This window comes from Microcaecilia unicolor, chromosome 11 (genome assembly GCF_901765095.1).
Source record: "Microcaecilia unicolor chromosome 11, aMicUni1.1, whole genome shotgun sequence".
In the NCBI taxonomy this organism is placed as follows: domain Eukaryota; kingdom Metazoa; phylum Chordata; class Amphibia; order Gymnophiona; family Siphonopidae; genus Microcaecilia; species Microcaecilia unicolor.
Genome location: NC_044041.1, coordinates 142,886,368 through 142,907,381, shown reverse-complemented (window position 1 = coordinate 142,907,381; position 21,014 = coordinate 142,886,368). Strand labels below are relative to the sequence as shown.

The 21,014-nt window shown below is 45.5% G+C and overlaps 1 protein-coding gene across 5 annotated transcripts in view; it reads right to left on the bottom strand.

The window, feature by feature from the left end:
• Positions 1-21,014, bottom strand: part of RELB (RELB proto-oncogene, NF-kB subunit) — a 321,053-nt gene that overhangs the window by 262,692 nt on the left and 37,347 nt on the right. For 4 of the 5 annotated variants that reach the window (XR_003943711.1, XM_030217493.1, XM_030217497.1 and 1 more), the window contains exons 3-4: positions 15,196-15,207; positions 14,226-14,734 (exon numbers count right to left, since the gene is read on the bottom strand). Coding sequence is in view for 4 of the 5 variants with exons in the window: in XM_030217493.1 (XP_030073353.1) it covers positions 14,226-14,734; positions 15,196-15,207 (521 nt within the window). In the remaining variant the exon portion in view is untranslated. The remainder of the gene's footprint in view (positions 1-14,225; positions 14,735-15,195; positions 15,208-21,014) is intronic. The other variant, XM_030217496.1, reaches the window with a different exon arrangement.

Sequence of the window (21,014 nt, the reverse complement as noted above, 5' to 3'; positions counted from 1 at the left end):
GGGATGACGGGTTTAGATTCGTTAGGAACTGGGTGACATTCTGGGAAAGGGGGAGACTGTTCCAAAAGGATGGGCTCACCTTAACCGGGATGGAACCAGGCTTCTGATGCTAACTTTTAAAAAGGAGATAGAGCAGCTTTAAACTAGAATGGGGGGAGGGTCACGTGTCGCCATGATACGGAGCAGACGTTGAGAAACTAAGCTCCGTGCGCATCTCCCAAAAAACTGGTGACAAATAATCTTATAGCACTCTATGAGAGCCGAAAAAGAAAACATAAGATTGTGATTTACTCACTTGGCAATATATCTGGAAAAGCAGAACCAGCAAGAAGGAATGGCGGCAAAAGCGGTCCGCAAAGAACAAGAGAAGCTGAAGCCGGCGACGCACAAAATGGCCGACCCTAGCAGCCTGGGAGAGCCAACAGCAGGATCAGCGTGGGTTGCAGAAATTACTGCAGAAATCAGAGCGGCTGTGGAAGCAGCATTGGACAGTAAACTGCAGCAGATTTATGATCGGGCGGAGGAAGCGCATGAAAGGTTAGACTCTATTAGACTGGAGCTTGATGCGGGCTTGCAGCGCACCTCGGAGCTAGAAGATCAGGCTGTGACGATGCGGGCGGACCATAATGCCTTGGAACAGAAAGTGGCAGATGTGGCAGCTCACATTGATGATCTGGAAAATCGTAGTAGAAGGAATAATTTGAGACTGGTGGGACGTCCAGAGGGAATTCTTGATAAAGATTTACTGACGTTTCTGGAGGAGTGGATACCAAAGGAGCTACAAATCGAAAGCCAACTGGAAAATTTCTGTGGAGAGCGGTCACATCGGATTGGACCGCATCGGACCAACATGACTCAACCAAGAGTAGTAATCTTTAAAAGTATGAACTTTCGACACAAACATCAAATACTAGCGGAGATCATAGCAACATAGTAGATGACGGCAGAAAAGACCTGCATGGTCAATCCAGTCTGCCCAACAAGATAAACTCATATGTGCTACTTTTTGTGTATACCTTACCTTGATTTGTATCTGTCATTTTCAGGGCACAGAGTGTATAAGTCTGCCCAGCACTATCCCTGCCTCCCAACCACCGGCTCTGGGACAGACCGTATAAGTCTGCCCAGCAATATCCTCACCGCCAAACCACCAGCCCCGCCTCCCACCACCGGCTCTGCCACCTGATCTCAGCTAAGCTTCTGAGGATCCATTCCCTCGGAACAGGATTCCCACGCATGTTTGAATTCCGTTACCGTTTTCCTCTCCACCACCTCCCGTGGGAGAGCATTCCAAGCATCCACCACTCTCTCCATGAAAAAATACTTCCTGACATTTTTCTTGAGTCTGCCCCCCTTCAATCTCATATCGTGCCCTCTAGTTCTACCGCCTTCCCATCTCTGGAAAGGTACGTTTGTGGATTAATACCTTTCAGATATTTGAATGTCTGTATCATATCACCCCTGTTTCTCCTTTCCTCCAGGGTATACATGTTCAGGTCAGCAAGTCTCTCCTCATACGTCTTGTAACGCAAATTCCGTACCATTCTCGTAGCTTTTCTTTGCACCGCTTCAATTCTTATTACATCCGTAGCAAGATATGGCCTCCAAAACTGAACACAATACTCCAGGTAGGGCCTCACCAACGACTTATACAGGGGCATTAAAACCTCTTTTCTTCTGCTGGTCACTCCCCTCTCTATACAGCCTAGCAACCTTCTGCTTACGGCCACCGCCTTGTCACACTGTTTCGTCGCCTTCAGATCCTCAGATACTATCACCCCAAGATCCTTTTCCCCGTCCGTACATATCAGACTCTCCCCGCCTAACACATACGTCTCCCGTGGATTTCTACTCCCTAAGTGCATCACTTTGCATTTCTTCGCATTGAATTTTAATTGCCAAACCTTAGACCATTCTTCTAGCTTCCGCAGATCCTTTTTCATGTTTTCCACTCCCTCCCGGGTGTCCACTCTGTTACAAATCTTAGTATCATCCGCAACAAGGCAAACTTTACCTTCTAACCCTTCAGCAATGTCACTCACAAATATATTGAACAGAATCGGTCCCAGCACCGATCCCTGAGGCAATCCACTACTCACCTTTCCCTCCTCCGAGCGAATTCCATTTACCACCACCCTCTGGCGTCTGTCCATCAACCAATTCCTAATCCAGTTCACCACTTCGGGTCCTATCTTCAGCCCGTCCAGTTTGTTCAAGAGCCTCCTGTGGGGAACCGTGTCAAAAGCCTTGCTGAAATCTAGGTAGATTACATCTTTATCACATCCTTGATTTAATTCTCCAGTCACCCAGTCAAAGACTTCAATGAGATTCGTTTAGCACGATTTTCCTTTGGTAAAACCATGTTGTCTCAGATCTTGCAACTTATTGGCTTCCAGGAAATTCACTATCCTTTCCTTCAGCATCACTTCCAGGAAAGGACGTCAGCTCCTATATCAAGGACAAAAGGTACTCTGCTTCCAGGACTATTCTCAACATGTGCAGCAGCTCAGGAAAGCATTTTCGCCGCTTTGCACGGAACTATATCAGAAAAAGATTAAGTTTGCGCTGTTATACCCAGCTAAACTCAAAATAACAAAGAATGGCACAACTAAGATATTTGATCGGGTGATGGAAGCCAGAGAATATCTGCAAAAATTGAATGTGATTCAGACAGGGGAGGAAAGCAGACCGGAAAATTGAATATCTGGGCAGACTTATAAAGACTAATTGCTATAAGGATGGAGGGTATGCCTAGGATGTGAGTAAGGATTAAGAGCCTTATACCAGATGGGAAGCTCTGATAGAATGGGAATTGAGGGGAATGTAAGGATTTGGGGATTCATGGTATAAGGGATGATTTGGGAACTTAAGCTATGGAGAAGGTATGAGTGAATTGAAGTTGGGGGGGATGTTGGTGATAAGAAGTGACCAGCCAAACGGAGGGATGGTTTGGAGGGTTGATAGAGGGAGGAGGGAGGAGAGGGGAGAAGGGTGGTTGGGGAGGAATAGAGAGAGGGAGGTATAATTACTAACTGAGATGAAGGAAGACACTCAGAGCAATATGATGAAGGGGCAATATAGGTATGCACACATAGAGTTACAGTATGGTGGAGTAACTGGGAATGCGGGACTGCTGAAGCTGGGAAGGCGGTCCAGTTGGCACTGGAAGAATAGTCTGCTATTACAGGATATAAAAGGAGAGATAACATGAAGGGGGTGACACTATATTCTTGGAATGTGGGAGGTATCGGGTCACCTATTAAGCTAAAGAAAATACTGGGTGCGTTGAAAAAGAAAGGAGCATCAACAGCAATGCTGCAGGAAACACATTTAACATCACAGGAGCATGAGAAGCTTAAGTCCTGGTGGGTAGGTACATTGATAGAAGCTCCAGCGGTGGGGAAAAAAGCGGGGGTGGTGATACTGTTTCATAAATCACTGCAGGTGGACCAGAAATATGTATACAGGGATTCTGAAGGTAGATATATTATAGCAAAGGTGATGATTAATGGAATAAAGATGCTACTGGTAAATGTATATGCCCCCAATGTGTATAGTAAAAAAAATTTCAGGACATTAATAATGAAAATTCAAAAGATTAAAACACAAGAACCACATATAAGATTAGTGATAGGGGGAGATTTTAACATAGTGGCGGATCCCAATATGGATAGAACATATAATCTGGGCAGCAGTTTGGGAGATCTTACAAAGGGGATTCCATTGTTATGTGAAACACTGGAAGTGATAGATGCGTGGAGAATCTTAAACCCAGATATCAGAGATTACACCCATTAATCGCGAGCACATCACACTCAATCTAGGATTGACTACATTTTGGTAAATGAGGGGGGACTTACTGAAATACAAGAGGCAGGAATAGACCCCACTATAATATCGGACCATGAGCCAATTTTTGTTAAATTTAACATACAAAGAACACAAAGACAACAACATAAATGAATATTCCCCCTAGAGCTCTACTATGATAACGATTTATTGAGATATATTAGAGAGAAGTGGATGGATTATAAACTTTATAATGAGATCCATAAATCTGAGTCCATACTGTATTGGGAGGCAGCTAAGGCTGTTCTCCGAGGAGAAATGATTGCCTATTGCAGCCAAAAGAAAAAAAGCAGAGAAAGGGAGATATTTAGGTTGGGGAAACAGCTGATTCGATTAAGACGCATCTATGGGGATAAGGCCCAGAGATCAATAAGTGAAAAATTACTGGCTACACAGGCAAACTTAAATACGTTAATCCATCAAAGAACACTTAAATCGGCTACATATTATCAGTACCAATTGTATACATTTGGAAATAAGCAAGGTAAATTACTGGCAGGGATGGTCAAAAGAAAGAATGGTCCACAGAAAATTCTCTCTTTACAGCATTCCTCCGGGAAATTAATGCACTCTGATGATAAAATTAGACAAATATTTTTGACATACTATAAAAAGTTATATAGGCCAGCGACAAACAGTTGGGTCCAGAGATGTATTTATGTAATGTAGTGCTGCCCAGAATAACGGAGGCCCAAAAGGTGAAGATAAATAAACCCATTGACAAAGACGAAATCACTAGAGCAATTAAGAGTAGCACTCTACATAAAGCTCGGGACCAGATGGATATCGGGCGGAATTTTACAAATTATTAGAGGCCGATATAGCTCAACCGATCATGCATTTGTTTCATCGGGCAGTGGAGATGGAAGGACTGCCAGCGACTCTGCGGATGGCAGATATAGTGGTATTTCCTAAACCGGGGAAAGATCTGGCCAAGCCAGAATCATATAGACCGATATCCCTAATTAATTATGAAGCGGGGATCTATGCCAGAAGGATGGCAAGGATATTACCAGATATTAGCATCACCTCAGGGAGGATTTATTAAAGGAAAGCAGATAGCTAAAAACATTAGGAGGATATTAGCTTCGCTAGAATGGGTGAGAATGATGAAGGAAGACTCATTACTTATAAGCTTTGACGCTGAAAAGGCGTTTGATAGAGTGGATTAGGGATTTATGTTTAGTGTCATGGGAGCATATGGATTTGAAGGAACATTCGTGAAAGCAATTGCCACGCTATATAACGAACCACTAGCAAGGATTTTTGTTAATGGAGACTACACTACAACATTTGAGATCTGTAGAGGAACACAGCAGGGGTACCCATTATCTCCTTTACTATTTGCTTTGACACTAGATCCGTTAATTCGGACGATATTGGACGACCCAGAGATCACGGGTGTCCGCATGGGAAATCACGAATTCAAAATCTCGGTTTTTTGCCGATGATCTCTTTAACTAGACCATGTATTGCGCTACCGGTGCTGGCTGGAAAGATTTAAGGAATATGGATCTTTTCAGGGTTCAAATTAAACATGCAAAAGTCAGAAAGTTTGCCCACTAATGATACGTATTCCAGGACGATGGGAGGGAGAGTTCCATTGCGATGGACAGTAGAAGAGTTTAAAATTTAGGGATTATATTAACAGCGGACCCACAAAAGCTCTATAGGAAGAATATCGATAACCTTCTGAGACATTCGAAACAGTCAATGGCTCAAGTGGCATAATTTACCTTTGACACTAATGGTAGAATTAGTATGTATAGTATGGTCATCTTCCCCAGATGGCTTTATGTGCTTATACAATTGCCACTCTATATTCAAAGTACTGAACTATGACAATGAGAAGGATAATATCTCACTTTTACTGGGAGGTAAAAAACAAAATAAACTAGAGAAGTTATTTGGAGGGATGCGGGTAGGAGGATGGGGGGGCCTAATTAAGAGGGTACAATTGGGCATGTTTGTGAGAAACATGGCAGATGGGTGGAGCTGGAAAGAACTTTGTTTAGGCCGTATCACCCTTATTATTTACTGCATGCATCCATTAAACAGGTACCCAAAAGGGTGGAGGGAAGACATCTTTTATTATTGCCAATGAGACGTACATGGCAATGAGGCATATTTTCAAAGCACTTAGCCTTCCAAAGTTCCATAGAAACCTATGGAACTTAGCCTCCAAAGTGCTTTGAAAATATGCCTGTAGATGTGCGGCAGCTCTTGGGGAAAAATCCAAGATGTACTAATATGATCCCATTGATCGGAATGCTGAATTTGGAGCGACTAACACCCAGACAGGTACAACAAATGGGCGAAGGAAGGGGTGGTGGTAGTGGCGGATTTATTGCACAACACAGGAGTGATTAGAACTAAAGAGGAAATAGAGATGATAGTGGGGGGAAAGTAATGTAGATTGGTATTCGTATCTACAGGTGTCTGTCTATGTCTCCAGACTGCTAAAGTCTGGTTGCTCTAGGGGGATATTCCCATTATTAGAAACCTTTTTTCTGCCCCCGGGGTGTCAACAGGTAACGGTTTCGGGCTGCATGGAGCAATAACAATGGCGACACCACCTAAAAAGTATGATGGGGTAGCGCAGAGATGGGCGATTGAAATGGGAATGGAAATTAGAGATGGAGACATCTCGAATATATAAAAGAGATTAAGGAGAAACCCAATATAGAATAATCACAAGAGCATACTTTTCACCTAACAGGCATTCTATGCGGGGCGGATACCTGAAAGTAGATGCCCTAAATGTGGACATACAGAACCGTCATTGATACATATGTTATGGGCATGCATGTATGTGAGGCGTTTCTGGAATAGTATCCAGCAATATTGTAGACACATATTGAGCAAACAAATCCACTTGACATCTCAGGTCTGCTTACTAGGATTCAGAGGGAACAGAAGAAACCTCGGACGTTCAGAACGTCAGTTCATGTATAAAGCTTGCATAATAGGGAAACAGTGCATAATGCAATACTGGATACAGGGAGAAGCGCCATCATTTTGGCTCTGGCGAAATAGTCTACATATATTAGTTACGTGGGAGGCCATAGATACCAGAGGAACTTTAAAACGTAAAAAGGAATTTGGGGCAATTGGGAACCTTATGTTCAATCGCTTAGTAGTAGACCTGCAGTTTAGTGTTGAACACCATACAAATGTAATATTAACAATATAATAGCAGAGAAGAGTGAGTTTGGGAAGGGAAGGCGTTGTATTTAGTGGGGGGGGCGCAATGGGATGGGGGAGGGATGGATATAATACCTTGGTTTTGGAATGGTATAAAAGTAATAAGAGTTAAAGGAATAGGGAATGGGGAGGGGGGAGGAGATAAGGGTGTTGGGGACCCAGGGAGGGAAGGGAGGGGATGGAGGGAAGGAGGACGTGGGAGAATTGCATTACAACCAAGCATTCGATACAGATTGAAGGATTTTGTTTTTGAGGTGATAGTTAATCACAGTTAATTAAGAGTTAAGCATGGATTAGGGTGAGGGAAGAGGGAGGAAGAGGAGACCTGGGAAGGGGGAAGGAGAAGAGGGAGAAAATGTAAAATGTTTGATGATGAAGTTAGTGTTGAAAATTGTTAGTATGAGATGCATATATGCAAGATATGCTTGGAATATGATAACAATGTTTGATATGGAGTATCATCAATAAAAATTCTTAAAGTAAACTAGAATGGGGGGGGGGGGGGGGTGAGCCCACAGTCGCCCAGGAGCACCTGGCTCAGTGTGGGAGTATCGTTGAAGGATACTGTTGAAACAGGACATTTAGGGAATCCCAGTAGAGCGTTTCAACAATGCTGAAGGAAGTGGTGTGGTAGCCCTGTTAGTCCACTTTAAAGGTAATCAATAGAAATCAACATAAAACATGGAAAAGAAAATAAGATGATACCTTTTTTATTGGACATAACTTAATACATTTTTTGATTAGCTTTCGAAGGTTGCCCTTCTTCGTCAGATCGGAAATAAGCAAATGTGGTAGATGACAAGTATATATAAGTAAAACATCCAAGCATTTCATTGACAGTCTAACAGGGTGGGGATGGGTAGGAGGTATGCATGGGAACATCAAAGCATTTCAGAGATAGTCTAACAGGATGGGGTGGATGGGTGAGAGGAGGGTGATAAACATAGCAATACAACTTTATGGTTTATAATGGGCTAGAAAACCCAGATCTTTGTTAAGTCCTGTCTGTTGGGTGTCAAAATATTCAATCATTCTGACTTCAAAGGTCTTACGTTCCTGTATTGTTTTAAAGTTACCTTTCAGGATTCTTACTATGAAGTCACTGGTACAGTGATCTGGTTTTGTAAAGTGCTGGCCCACAGGGGTGGGAACTCGGCTGGCACCAGTATTGTTCATGTGATGTCTATGTAAATTAAATCTTGTCTTTAGCATCTGGCCTGTTTCTCCAATATAGCATCCTTCGTTACATTTTTTACACTGAATGATATATACCACATTGGAAGATAAGTATGTGAAATATTCCTTTATGTTGAATATTTTTCCTTTGTGAATGAGTGTGGGGTCTTGTGAAATGTTTTGGCATAGCTTGCAGCTGGATATATTGCAACGATGTGTGCCCTTCTCTTCTTTTTCAGTCTGTGTTGGGAGTTTACTTCTGATTAGCTTGCGTTTCAAGTTGGGTGGCTGTTGGAAAGCCAGCATCTTTCAGTAATTCATCCTCTTGGGGTAGAGGCTGAAGATCTTTTATGATTTTTCTTAATTTTTCCAGCTCTGGATTGTATGTCACTATAAGGAGGATTCTGTCTGTGGCTTTTTTTTCTTTGTATTGTAGCAGATTTTCCCTGGGTGTTTTGAGGGAGGAGGCATATTTTGGAGATTATTTTGGGGTTGTAGCCTTTCCGTTCGAAGGATGCAGTCAGGATTTCAAGATTTCTGTCTCTGTCCCCTGGGTCAGAGCAGATACGGTGGTATCTTGTGGCTTGGCTGTAAATAATGGATCTCTTTGTCTGTGAAGGGTGGAAGCTGGAGTTGTGGAGGTAGCTGCATCTTTCTGTGGGTTTCTTGTATATAGATGTTTGTATATAGCCATCACTGATTGAGACCGTCCAAAAAATTGACTTTTTCTAGGGAGTAGTCAATTTTGAATCTGATTGTAGGATGGTATGTATTGAAGGAATAGTAAAATTGTTTCAGACTTTCTTCCCCCTCATCCAAATCATAAAAATGCCATCGATGTACCTGTAGTATTTTAGAGGTTTGGTCTGGTATGTATTCAGAAATGTCTCTTCCAGCTCAGCCACAAAAAGGTTGGCATATTGGGGTGCCCATTATTTGTAAATAGATATCATTCTTAAAGCGGAAGCAGTTGTGAGTTAAAATAAATTTCAGTAATTTTGTAATAGTTTCTGGTGAGTATTGATGGTCCAGTGTGGATGTTTTTAGGAGTCTCCCACAGGCAGCTATGCCATCTGCATGGGGAATGTTGCTGTATAGTGATTCTACATCCATCGTGACCAGAAGGGTGTTTGGTGGTAATTGCTTGATATTTTTCAATTTATTCAGAAAGTCTGTGGTGTCTTGTATGAAGCTGTTTGTGCACGAGACGTTTCAGAATTCCCTCTATGAGTCCATATATTTCCTCCGTGAGTGTGCCAATACCTGATATGATTGGTCTGCCCGGGTTTCCAAGTTTGTGGATTTTGGGTAGCATATAGAATGTGCCCACAGAGGTTGGTTTGGTACGAGTTTCTTCAGATGTGGCTGTACTTATTTAGGAAATGTTCTGATAAGGTAATGCTGAAAGTAAGCCAGGTGTGCTTCATGTGAGGGAAGGATAAATGGATGCACATTATCATCTTCAACTTCTAAGCAGCTTGTAGATCAAAGGAAAAACCACAATTTGATGTTTAATGTGAACAAGTGCAAAGTGATGCATGTGGGAAAGAGGAATCCAAACTATAACTACATCATGCAAGTTTCAGCATTGGGAATCACGGACCGTCGTTGATGATACGTTGAAAACTTCTGCTCAATGTGCTGCTGCGGCTAGGAAAGCAAATAGAATGTTGGGTATCATTAGGAAAGGGATGGAAAACAAAAATAAGGATATTATTCTGCCGTTGTATTGCTCCATGGTGCGACCGCACCTCGAGTATTGTGTTCAATTCTGGTCGCCGTACCTCAAAAAAGATATAGTGGAATTGGAAAAGGTACAGAGAAGGGCGACAAAGATGATGCAGGGGATGGGACAGCTTCTCTATCAGGATAGGCTGAAGAGGCTGGGGCTCTTCAGCTGGAGAAAAGGCGGCTGAGGGGAGATATGATAGACGGTCTATAAGATAATGAGTGGAATGGAACGGGTCAATGTGGAGCGTCTGTTTCCGCTTTCCAAAAATACTAGGACAAGGGGGCATGCGATGAAGCTGCCGTGTGGTAATTTAAAACGAATCGGAGGAAATTTTTCTTCACTCAACACATAGTTAAACTCTGGAATTCACTGCTGGAAAAGGTGGTTAATCGGGTTAACTTAGCGGACTTCAAAAAAAGGATTGGACAGCTTCTTGGAGGAAAAAGCCATAGAATGTTTATGAATGGACGAGGGAATACAGTATTTCTAGGATGGGCGGGATCAAATTGCTTGTTTTTTTGGCTGCTGCAGTGACAGGGTGCCAGGGATCGATGGACCCTCGGTCTGCCCCAGCATGGTGATGCTTATGTACTTATGAAGTGCTTGTATACAAATTATAAAAGTCTAAAAAATAAGATGAGAGAGTTAGAACATATAGCACTAAATGATGAGGTAGATATAATAGGCATCTCAAAGACAAGGTGGAAAGTGGACAATCAATGGGACACTGTGTTAACAGAGTACAAACTGTATCGCAATGATAGAGAGGATCAAATTGGAGGGGTGGGGGTTGCGCTATATGTTAAAGAGGGAATTAAGTCAAATAAAATAAACATTCCACATGACACAGATAGCAGCATGAAATTATTATGGCTAGAAATTCCATGTGTGAATGGAAGGAGAATTCTTGTAGGGCTGTAGTACCGTTCACCGGGACACAACAAACAGATGGATAAAGAAATGTTTAGAGAGATTAGGAAAGCTGGAAAATTGGGCAACACTATAATAATGGATGATTTCAATTACCCCGATATTGACTGGCTAAATGTTACATCACGGAGTGCCAAGGAGATAAAATTTCTAGATGTAATAAATGACTGCTTCCTGGAGCAGCTGATCCAGGAACCAAAGGGGAGCCATTTTGGATCTGCTCCTTGGTGATGTGCAGGGCATAGTGCAAGAGGTGGTGGTGTTGAGTCCCCTGGGAAACAGTGATCATAACATGATCGTCTGAGCTACTATCTGGGATGAACCCGCAAAGGAAATCTACTGTAGCTGCATTTAACTTTCGAAAGAGCAACTATAATAAATGAGGAAAATGGTTAAAAAGAACTAAAAGGATCGGCTACAAAGGTTAGGACACCAAATCAGGCATGGATGTTATTCAAAAATACCATCTTGGAAACCCAGACCAGATGCATTCCACAAATTTGCAAAGTTGAAAAGAAGAGAAAACGTCAACCAGAATGGTTAAAAGGTGAAGTAAAAGAGGCCATTACAGCCAAAAGATTGTCCTTCAAAGAATGGTAAAAGGACCCAACTGAAGAAAATAAGAAGCAACATAAGCACTGGCAAGTCAGATGCAAAGCATTAGTAAAGAAAACTAAAAGAGAATATGAAGAGAAACTTGCCGCAGAGGCTAAAACTCACAGTAACTTTTTCAGGTACATCAGAAGCAGAAAGCCTGCGAGGGAATCCGTGGGACCGTTAGATCATGAAGGAGCAACAGAGGCACTCAGGGAGGACAAGACCATAGCAGAGACACTGAATAAATTCTTTGCTTCTCTCTTTACGGAAGAAGATGTAAGAGATCTGAATTTATCGGAAATGGTTTTCAAGGGTGATGATGCGGAAGAACTGAAAGAAATCTCAGTGAGCATGGAAGATGTAGTGAGCCAAACTGACAAATTAAAGAGTAGTAAATCACCTGGACTGGATGGCATACATCCACGGGCATATATCCAAGGGCATCATTCATAGTACCTGAAGATTGGAGGGTGGCCAATGTGACACGATTTTTATAAAGGGTTCTAGGGATGATCTGGGAAATTATAGACCAGTAAGCCTGACATCAGTGCAGGGCAAAATAGTGGAAACTATTATAAAGAATAAAATTACAGAACACGTAGACAAACATGGTTTAATGGGACAGAGTCAGCATGGAGTCAGCATGGAGGAGGGTGAACAGTAGAGTACCGCAGGAATCTATACTGGACCGGTACTATTTAACATATTTATAAATGATATGGAATTTAGAACAATGAATGAGGTGATCAAATCTGCAGATGATACAAAATTATTCAAGGTTATTAAAGCACATGCGGACTGTTAAATATTGCAGAAGACCTTATGGTATATGGTATACCAAATGGTATATGAAATTTAATGTGGACAAATGCAAGGTGATGCACATTGGAAAGAGTAATCCGAATCATAGTTACCTGAAGCTAGGGTCCACCTTGGGGGTCAGAAAAAGATCTGGGTGTCGTTGTACAGAATACGCTGAAATCTTCTGCGACTAAAAATGCAAACAGGATGCTAGAAATTATTAGGAAAGGGATGGTGAATAAGACCGAAAATACTATAATGCCTTTGTATCGCTCCATGGTGCGTCCACACCTTGAGTATTGCGCTCACTTCTGGTCATTGTATCTCAAAAAAGATATAGCGGAATTAGAAAAGGTTCAAAGAAGAGCGACCAAAATGATAAAGGGGATGGAACTCCTCTTGTATGAGGAAAGGCTACATAGGTGTCACGTTCACTAAACAGGAACTGGGTTTGTGAGCCCTTGGGCCACTGCCGAGGAGCAGCAGTGGCAGGCAAAACCACCCCACACCAGAAGCAAGGCAGAACAGACGTACCGGTAAATCCAGGCTAGGTCTCTGGCAGTCAGCCAGCAAGCAGAAGACAGGTCCAAGCAAAGGTTCAAAAGGCAGGCGGCAAGCAAAACAAAGTCCAGGTCCAGGTAAAGGTTCAAAAGGCAGGCAAGCAAGCAAAAGAATAGTCCAGTAACACTCCGGGTCTAGGCAGGCGGCAAGCAGAAGAATATTCCAGTGATACTCCGGGTCTAGGCAGGCGGCAAGCAGAAGAATAGTCCAGTAACAGGCAGGGTTCAAAAGGCAAGAAACCAGCAAACACAGAATCAGGATCAGACAAAGTCTCTCAGGCAGAAGTGCACCAGCACCCAAGTACCAGGGCCTAAGACGCAATGCAAAGGCAAAGGACTGCAGTCTCTAGGTGATTAATAAAGCCCATCCACACCTGACACGCAGCTGTAGCAAATCTAAGTAACTATGGAGGCTGTTCCCACAGGAGATCTCTAAGGACCAAATATGGGCTTCCTTCCTGTCCTCGTTACTCCAAGATGGCTTCCTATGATATGATCTATCCAAGGTGGCTGTACCTCTTGAGCTATCCAAGATGGCTACCACTCTTGAGCCATCCAAGATGGTTGCCGCCCTTGAGCCAACCCAGCTGACAGCTGCCAGAGATAGGAAACCAAAACAGATCTTCCCAAAGACAGAACTACTCCAGAAAGGATAGGCAGAAGCCAGCTCAGAAGCTGACCCCCAGACATCAGGTAGAGGCTGTGAGGGGTCACGACCAAAGACGTTACAATAGGTTAGGGCTCTTCAGCTTGGAAAAGAGACGGATGAGGGCAGATATGATTGAGGTCTACAAAATCCTGAGTGGTGTAGAACGAGTAGAAGTAAATCAATTTTTTACTTGTTCCAAAAGTACAAAGACTAGGGAACATTTGAGGAAGTTACATGGAAATACTTTTAAAACAAATAAAATAGGAGGAAATACATTTTTTCACTCAACGAATAGTTAAGTTCTGGAACTTTTTGCCAGAGGATGTGGTAACAGCAGTTAGCGTATCTGGATTTAAAAAAGGTTTGGATAAATTCCTGGAGGAAAAGTCCATAGTCTGCTATTGAGACAGACATGGGAAGCAACTGCTTGCCCTGGGATTTGTAGTATGGAGTGTTGCCACGATTTGGGTTTCTGCCAGGTACTTGTGTCCTGACTTGGCCACTGTTTGGAAAACAGGATAATGGGCTAGATGGACCATTGGTCTGACCCAGTATGGCTACTCCTAATGCTGTCACTGGCACCAGCACTGGGTGCACCCCCCTCTGTTGATCTCCACAACCCCTGCCTTCATCAGCCCTATTTTGCTTTTCTGTTACATCTTGTCAAACAGAGGGAAACCAAACTGGTTAGAAGAACCAGTAGAAAGTACATCAGTGTGTTCCTCACCTCAATGGCTGGCATTATCTTGCTCTGGTCTGTGCTGTTCTCCCCAAGGATACTTCCAGCTGACCTGCCTTCACACACGTATCTGAATCGCATTCCCCGTTGCTTGGGCTGTTCTATTATCTTCAGCTCTGGTTTAGGAAGCAGCAGAGCCTCAAGTGCATCATTCACAGGTAGAACATTAGATGACAGAGAAGAAAATGAGCAAGAGGCCACTGAATGGGGTGCCGGCTTTATGCACCATGGCTCTGATCTCCTGTCACATGGCAGTGCCATGTGGACTCCCACAGTCACACTTTGCATTCTCTCGGAAGGTCCTAGGTCAGCATGGCTGCATAAAGAGAGTGGTATCTCTAGGGGTTTTGTGTCATTGACTGGAGATATTTCCAGGGCCCTGCATTGGGAAAGGAGCTCGGGATCTGTGCTCCTGGGAACTAACTTAAGGTTCTCAGCTATCACTTGGTTCGGTGGGTCTTCTGCTTCTTTCTCCTTGATATATTCATCAATTAATTCTGTAGTATAAGGAAAGAAAGGGCAACCTAGTTATATGCACTCCCACCCAGCAACACCTAGCCTTTAGCTTTTTAGTAAGAGGTTCTTCCATCAAAATTTTTCCCTCTCCCTTTATCCTTTCACTCTTTAGTAAACCACCTTATATGCATGTCTACCTTCATCCTCCCTCTCACTTACCTCTCTGGGTATGAGAGGCTCTCTCTACTCTCCCGGATGTAAGCATTCTCAGGGTCTCTCTCCTAATCAGCTGGAACATAGCTGCTGTTAAATATCTGACTGGGCACGCAACACCCGGAGTACATTGAAGAACTATGAGAAAGCCCAACCTCTGCCTCATCTTAGCTATATGAAATAAATTCACTACCATTGCCAGAAATAGAATTGTGTGGTGAGACTGAGCAGCTGAAGACTTACCTGACCACAGAGTTAGTCACATTATAACATTTCAGAGTATACTTACCTAAACTAAGCTCTTCCATCAAGAAAGCAGAAAAGCGGTGTGTGCGTGAAGACAGAGGGGGGAAGGCACAAAAGAAAACAGGGAAAGGGAGAGAAAAGAGAGGGAGAGGTGAATGATGGAAAGAATGAAAGGGAAAATGAACAGAGGGAAGTAAAAGAAAGAAAAGATTAGTATTTCCTCTTAGACATTACATAATTACAATAGATAACACATTTCTGAAAATATCAGGACCAAGTGATAGCAAATAGACAAATAAGGCCTTTAAATATTTTTTTTTATTTATATTCCATGACATAGGGTTTGTAAGCCCTAGTACCTAATAGGTAGAAAGCATGTAGACTTCAGGAATGAGAGGCATTAGACTGCATGAGGGGAGTGTACATCCAAGGGCTGCAAATAAGCTCTGGACTAGCTGGGACTGGATGAGCTGAACCTGGTTTTACCTCCATTGCATGCATGGATTTGTAATCTCTGGTCTCGATACTCAAAAAACAAACAAACAAAAAAACCTGAGCTCCTAAATTTAGGCTCCCAAGTAAGCTTCCTAAACTTGTGCCCTATTTTCAGCCAAACTTAAGCGCTTAAGTTTTCAATTGAATGAACTTACTTCAGGAGCTTAAAGTTAGGCATATAAATTTAGGCCTAAAAAAAAACACAAAAAACAAAACAGAAGACGACCAGTCCACACAATGGAACAGAAAAACACAAGGAAGCAGTGATGATGACCAGGTTGAGAGAACAAAGGATTCTAGAGTTCACTGTAATTGTAAAGGTGTTATTATAGTATCCAAAATCTCTTAACTATCTCATTGACCTGACACAGCTGTTTTTGTGTCACCCACCTGCATCAGGGGCTAGAACTATGCCAGGTATGTACAGTATTTCCTTCTCCAGAAGCTTCAAAATGCTGATCAGATACCAAATTCTTTTCTAAAAACCACCACCAAAATTTGAATTGAACACCCGGTACTGGCACAAACTCAAAGCTAAGGGAGAACTAAGAGATGTTATATCTACTATAATAAAACGCACTCTCAACGTTCTGAAGTTGACTCCGTGGCTTCAGTGAAGGGTTCGTAATGGTGAAGCCATCCGACTCACCATGTCTCTCTGCTCCGCCCTCGCGTTACAACGTCATGAAGTCGAGGGCGAAACACTGACACACGACACACCCTCCCAGCTCGCCAACAATGCTACCCTCTCCCACGTGCTTAACAGCCTCCCTCCCATGCCTCCCAAATTAGCCGCCCTCCCGACCCGAACAGGTAAGTGAAGGAGTGAAGATGACTTAAAAACTTCGTAGGGAGGGGGCCTATCTGTAGACACAATTCCACTTCTTCAAACACAGCCCTTCAGGAACGGCAGCAGAGATTTCACAAATGTGTGGGGATGGCGGCAGAGGGCAACCCCGCGGAAACACATGCAACAAGCGTCTCCATAGAACCGGGCCGGCCCAGCCTCCTCAAAATAACACGCGCCGCCTGACCATCAGGAATCGCCCGTACCCAGCGGAGCCTGCCCTCATGCTAGCCTACTATTACCCGCTGATAACCCCATGCTTGGCCAATCCACTAAAAAACAAAGAATTGCCTAAACCTCCTCCCTCCCGCCGCCAATGTACCACCAGGACACCGCCTCTGGCCCATTCAACCCTGTACTCATAGGCGCCCAGTATAAGAGGCTTGGGGAGGCTAAGCCTGCCCTGCTGCAGCAGGATGGATCAGCTGTTTCTCCCGGGAGTCCCCTGGGGGGTTTAAATTGTTGATTTACCTCCATCCTAGCTGCAGTGAAAGCCCGTCTCTAGCCTTGTGTAACCAGTTGTAGAAATTGGTTTATGGTTTAATTTGTTTACCTTACTGCTGGGAGAGCAGGGGGGGTTGGCTGGAGGTGTCCTGGGTTGCCAGGGAGATGTTTAACGAGGATGACTTCCTGCATGCGCAGTTCATACCAAAGAGACTTGCACTGACACCTGAGATTTTAAATGTGCTAAAAATAAGTTTTAAAAGTATTTGTATTAAATCTAATTGCAGAATTTAGGTGCTAGGAGATGGGATTGGTATGCTATGTACTCAAATTTGTTTAAATCATATGCAAATTAGTCTGTTTTTGGGAGGTTCCCATTTGCATATTTATGGGTAAAAATTGTTGGAAATGTTTACAGCCTTAATGTTAGGGCATGGCTCTGATCAAAAATGTGAAGTTTGATCCAAAACGAAGGGTTTATCTAGTGTTTTTAACTAAAAATTCCCATTAGAGTGTCTGTATGTTTGTCCTGTTTCGGTTATTGGTGAGCCCTTAGGTTCCCTGAGGCCCCGCAAGACCTCCGAGGAAAGCCGCGCACCCTGAATCTTCACCCGCGGCGACCGCCGTTCACCAAGGGTTGAGCCCCCAGCTGCAGGCGGCCAGCAGGACTGCTGGAACCGCGGGGTGACGGCCGGCCTGGCTGGTAGTCAGCAACACAGTCTCTGAAGGGCAGCTAGCAAGGACGGCTAGCACTGAGGAGGAACACAGTCTCTGCAGACAGCTAGCAAGGACGGCTAGCACTGAAGGGGAACACAGTCTCTGAAGGTGGCTAGCAAGGACGGCTAGCTTGAAGCGGAACACAGTCTCTGGAGGTGGCTAGCAAGGACGGCTAGCTTGAAGAGGAACACAGTCTCTGAAGGTGGCTAGCAAGGACGGCTAGCCTGAAGAGGAACACAGTTTCTGGAGGTGGCTAGCAAGGACGGCTAGTCTGTAGAGGAACACAGTCTCTGGAGGTGGCTAGCAAGGATGGCTAGCTTGAAGAGGAACACAATCTCTGGAGGTGGCTAGCAAGGACGGCTAGCCGGAAGAGGAACACAGTCTCTGAGGGCGGCTGGCAAGGACGGCCAGCACGTCAAAGGAACACAGTCTCTGAAGGCTGCTGGCAAGGACGGCCAGCACGTCAAAGGAACACAGTCTCTGAAGGCTGCTGGCAAGGACGGCCAGCAAGTCAAAGGAACACAGTCTCTGAAGGCTGCTGGCAAGGACGGCCAGCACGTCAAAGGAACACAGTCTCTGAAGGCTGCTGGCAAGGACGGCCAGCAAGTCAAAGGAACACAGTCTCTGAAGAGTCAAGCTTCCCAGATCCGCGGTGTCGGCTTCTGACAAAAAGAACCGGAAGCACTGGACTCCTCCAGTCTGTCCGTTTAAATTTAGCGCCAATCCGCCCCTCCCACGGAGAGAGAGCCAATCACCTGGTCCTGGCAGACGACAGGAGGCTCGATTGGCCGAACTGCCATGCAGGCGGAGTCCTAGCGCCGGTGCTCCAATCCGGCGCGAGGGGGCGGAGCTTCTGCGCTGACCCGCCCCTAGCCAGGGCGATGTCGACGCCGGAGCCGCCATCTTGGCCGGCATGCTTCCTCCTCCGAGGCTGGCGTTCGCTCCAGCGGACCCGCCGGCCTCGGTGTGACCCGCGGCAGCATCGGCTGCAGCGGAGGTCCGTCTCCGCCCCCCTGGACGCTGCGCCGCCTGAGGGCCATCGCCTGCCCCAGCGGGGGCACAGGTAGGAGCGGGAGACATGACAGTATCCTCCCCGGATGCCCCCTCTTCCCCGGGGCTGGGTTTGGAAGGAAACGGGCGTGGAAGGCTTTGATCAATTCTGGTGCGTGTACATTCGTCGCGGGTTCCCAGGCGTGTCTTCAGGACCATAATTCCTCCAGGATAACAAATAATATAGCCTTCCCCGCCGCCTCCTGGAATCCAGAACCTCCTCCACCTCATACTCCGGATCGGGATCTGCTTCTAACGTCTCGGACTCCTGCCGTCGAGAGTGCCATCCAGACTCCTGAAAACTCTTCAATAAGGAAATATGGAAGGCATTATGCACCCTTAGAGTACTCGGTAACCGCAATCGGTAAGTCACCGCTCCAATTCGTGATTGGACAGCAAACGGTCCAATATACCGAGGCCCCAATCTCCGCGAGGGCACTCGGAGTCTTAGGTGTCTCGTACTTAGCCATACCTTTTGCCCTGGTTGGAATACTGGAGCGGTTTGCCGACGGCGATCTGCGAAGACCTTGTATTTGGCAGCTGTCTTCTGCAGTTGTTCTCGGGCCATCTCCCAGACCCTCCGCAGATCTGCCAGAGTTAACTTTACCATGGGGGTCGGAGATCCCGACGGAAGAGGTGCTGGAAGCCGAGGATGTCGTCCATATACCAAGAAGAATGGAGAGGCTCCTGAGGCCGAATGGGCGCTGTGGTTATAAGCAACCTCAGCCCAAGGAAGCAGAGCGGCCCAGTTATCCTGACGCTGGTTGACAAATGCCCGCAAGAACCCTTTCAAGGTTTGGTTGACCCTTTCGACCATGCCATTGGTTTGAGGATGGTAGGCCGATGAGAAGTGGGTCTCCACCCCCAATGCCGTACACAAGGCCCTCCAGAAGCGGGAGGTGAATTGGGGTCCTCGGTCACTGATGATCCGAAGGGGTAGCCCATGAAGCCGGAAGATGTGTTGAATGAAGTGTTGGACTAAAGAGGTCGCTGAGGGAAGTCCGGGCAAGGGGACGAAATGGGCCATCCTGGAAAAACGGTCAATTACCACCCAAATCACCGTGTGTCCCCGGGAGCTGGGGAGGTCGGTGATAAAATCCATGGATAACTCTGTCCAGGGAGCTGTCGGCACCGGCAGTGGTTGCAACTCCCCCATAGGGGGCCCCCTTGCTGGCTTAGTCCGGGCGCACACCGGGCAGGTGCTGACGAATTGAAGAATGTCCTGCCTCATCTGAGGCCACCGATACTGTCTTGCAATGAAACGAAGGGTCTTGTGATACCCAAAATGCCCGGCCCATCTGGACGAATGCCCCCATTGCATTACTTTCTCTCGATCGGCGGCTGCCACTAATTCCTTCGTAGGAGCGACCCCTCCCACGGCCGCGCTGATGCATGCCGGGTCCAGCATGGGATGGATCTCCTGTGTCTCCTCTGGAGTCTCAAATGCTCGGGAGAGAGAGTCCGCAGGGGTATTCTGAGCAGCAGCCCGAAATACCAGTTGAAAATGAAATCTGGCAAAAAACAATGACCAACGGGCCTGTCGGGGATTTAGCCGTTGGGCCTCTTGCAGATACAGCAGATTCTTATGGTCGGTAATCACCGTGAACCGGTGTTCGGCTCCCTCCAACAGATGCCTCCATTCTTGCAAGGCTAATTTTAAGGCTAATAGTTCTCTGTCCCCTACCGTATAATTACGTTCCGCCGAGGAGAATTTCCGAGAGAAGAAGGAGCAAGGTTGGCGCCGGCCCCTGGTGTTAACTTGGGAGAGGACCGCCCCGGCCCCCAAAGCAGACGCATCCACTTCTACGATAAAGGATTTCTCTGGATCCGGGGCCAACAGGATGGACGCTGAGTTGAACGCCTCTTTGACCTGGCGGAAGGCATCTTGCGCCTCGGGCGGCCAATCCCGGACATTCGCATGTTTCTTTGTGAGCGCCGTCAACGGCGCTGTCAGTTGCGAATAGTGAGGGATAAACTGGCGATAGTAGTTCGCGAACCCCAAAAACCGTTGCAGTGCCTTCAATCCCAGCGGCTGCGGCCATTCCCGAATAACCCGGAGCTTGTCAGGTTCCATCCTCAACCCCTTGGGTAATAGAATGTGTCCCAAAAACGGCAGAGACCGCTGATGAAAAGCGCACTTACTGAGCTTAGCAAACAGGCGGGATTGCCGTAAGCGTTGCAGCACCGCCCGGACATGCCTCACATGTTCGGCGGGGTCTTTGGAGAAAATTAAGATATCGTCCAGATACACTATCACCGTGGAGTTCAACAAATCCTCGAGCACAGAATTGATGAGTCGTTGGAACACT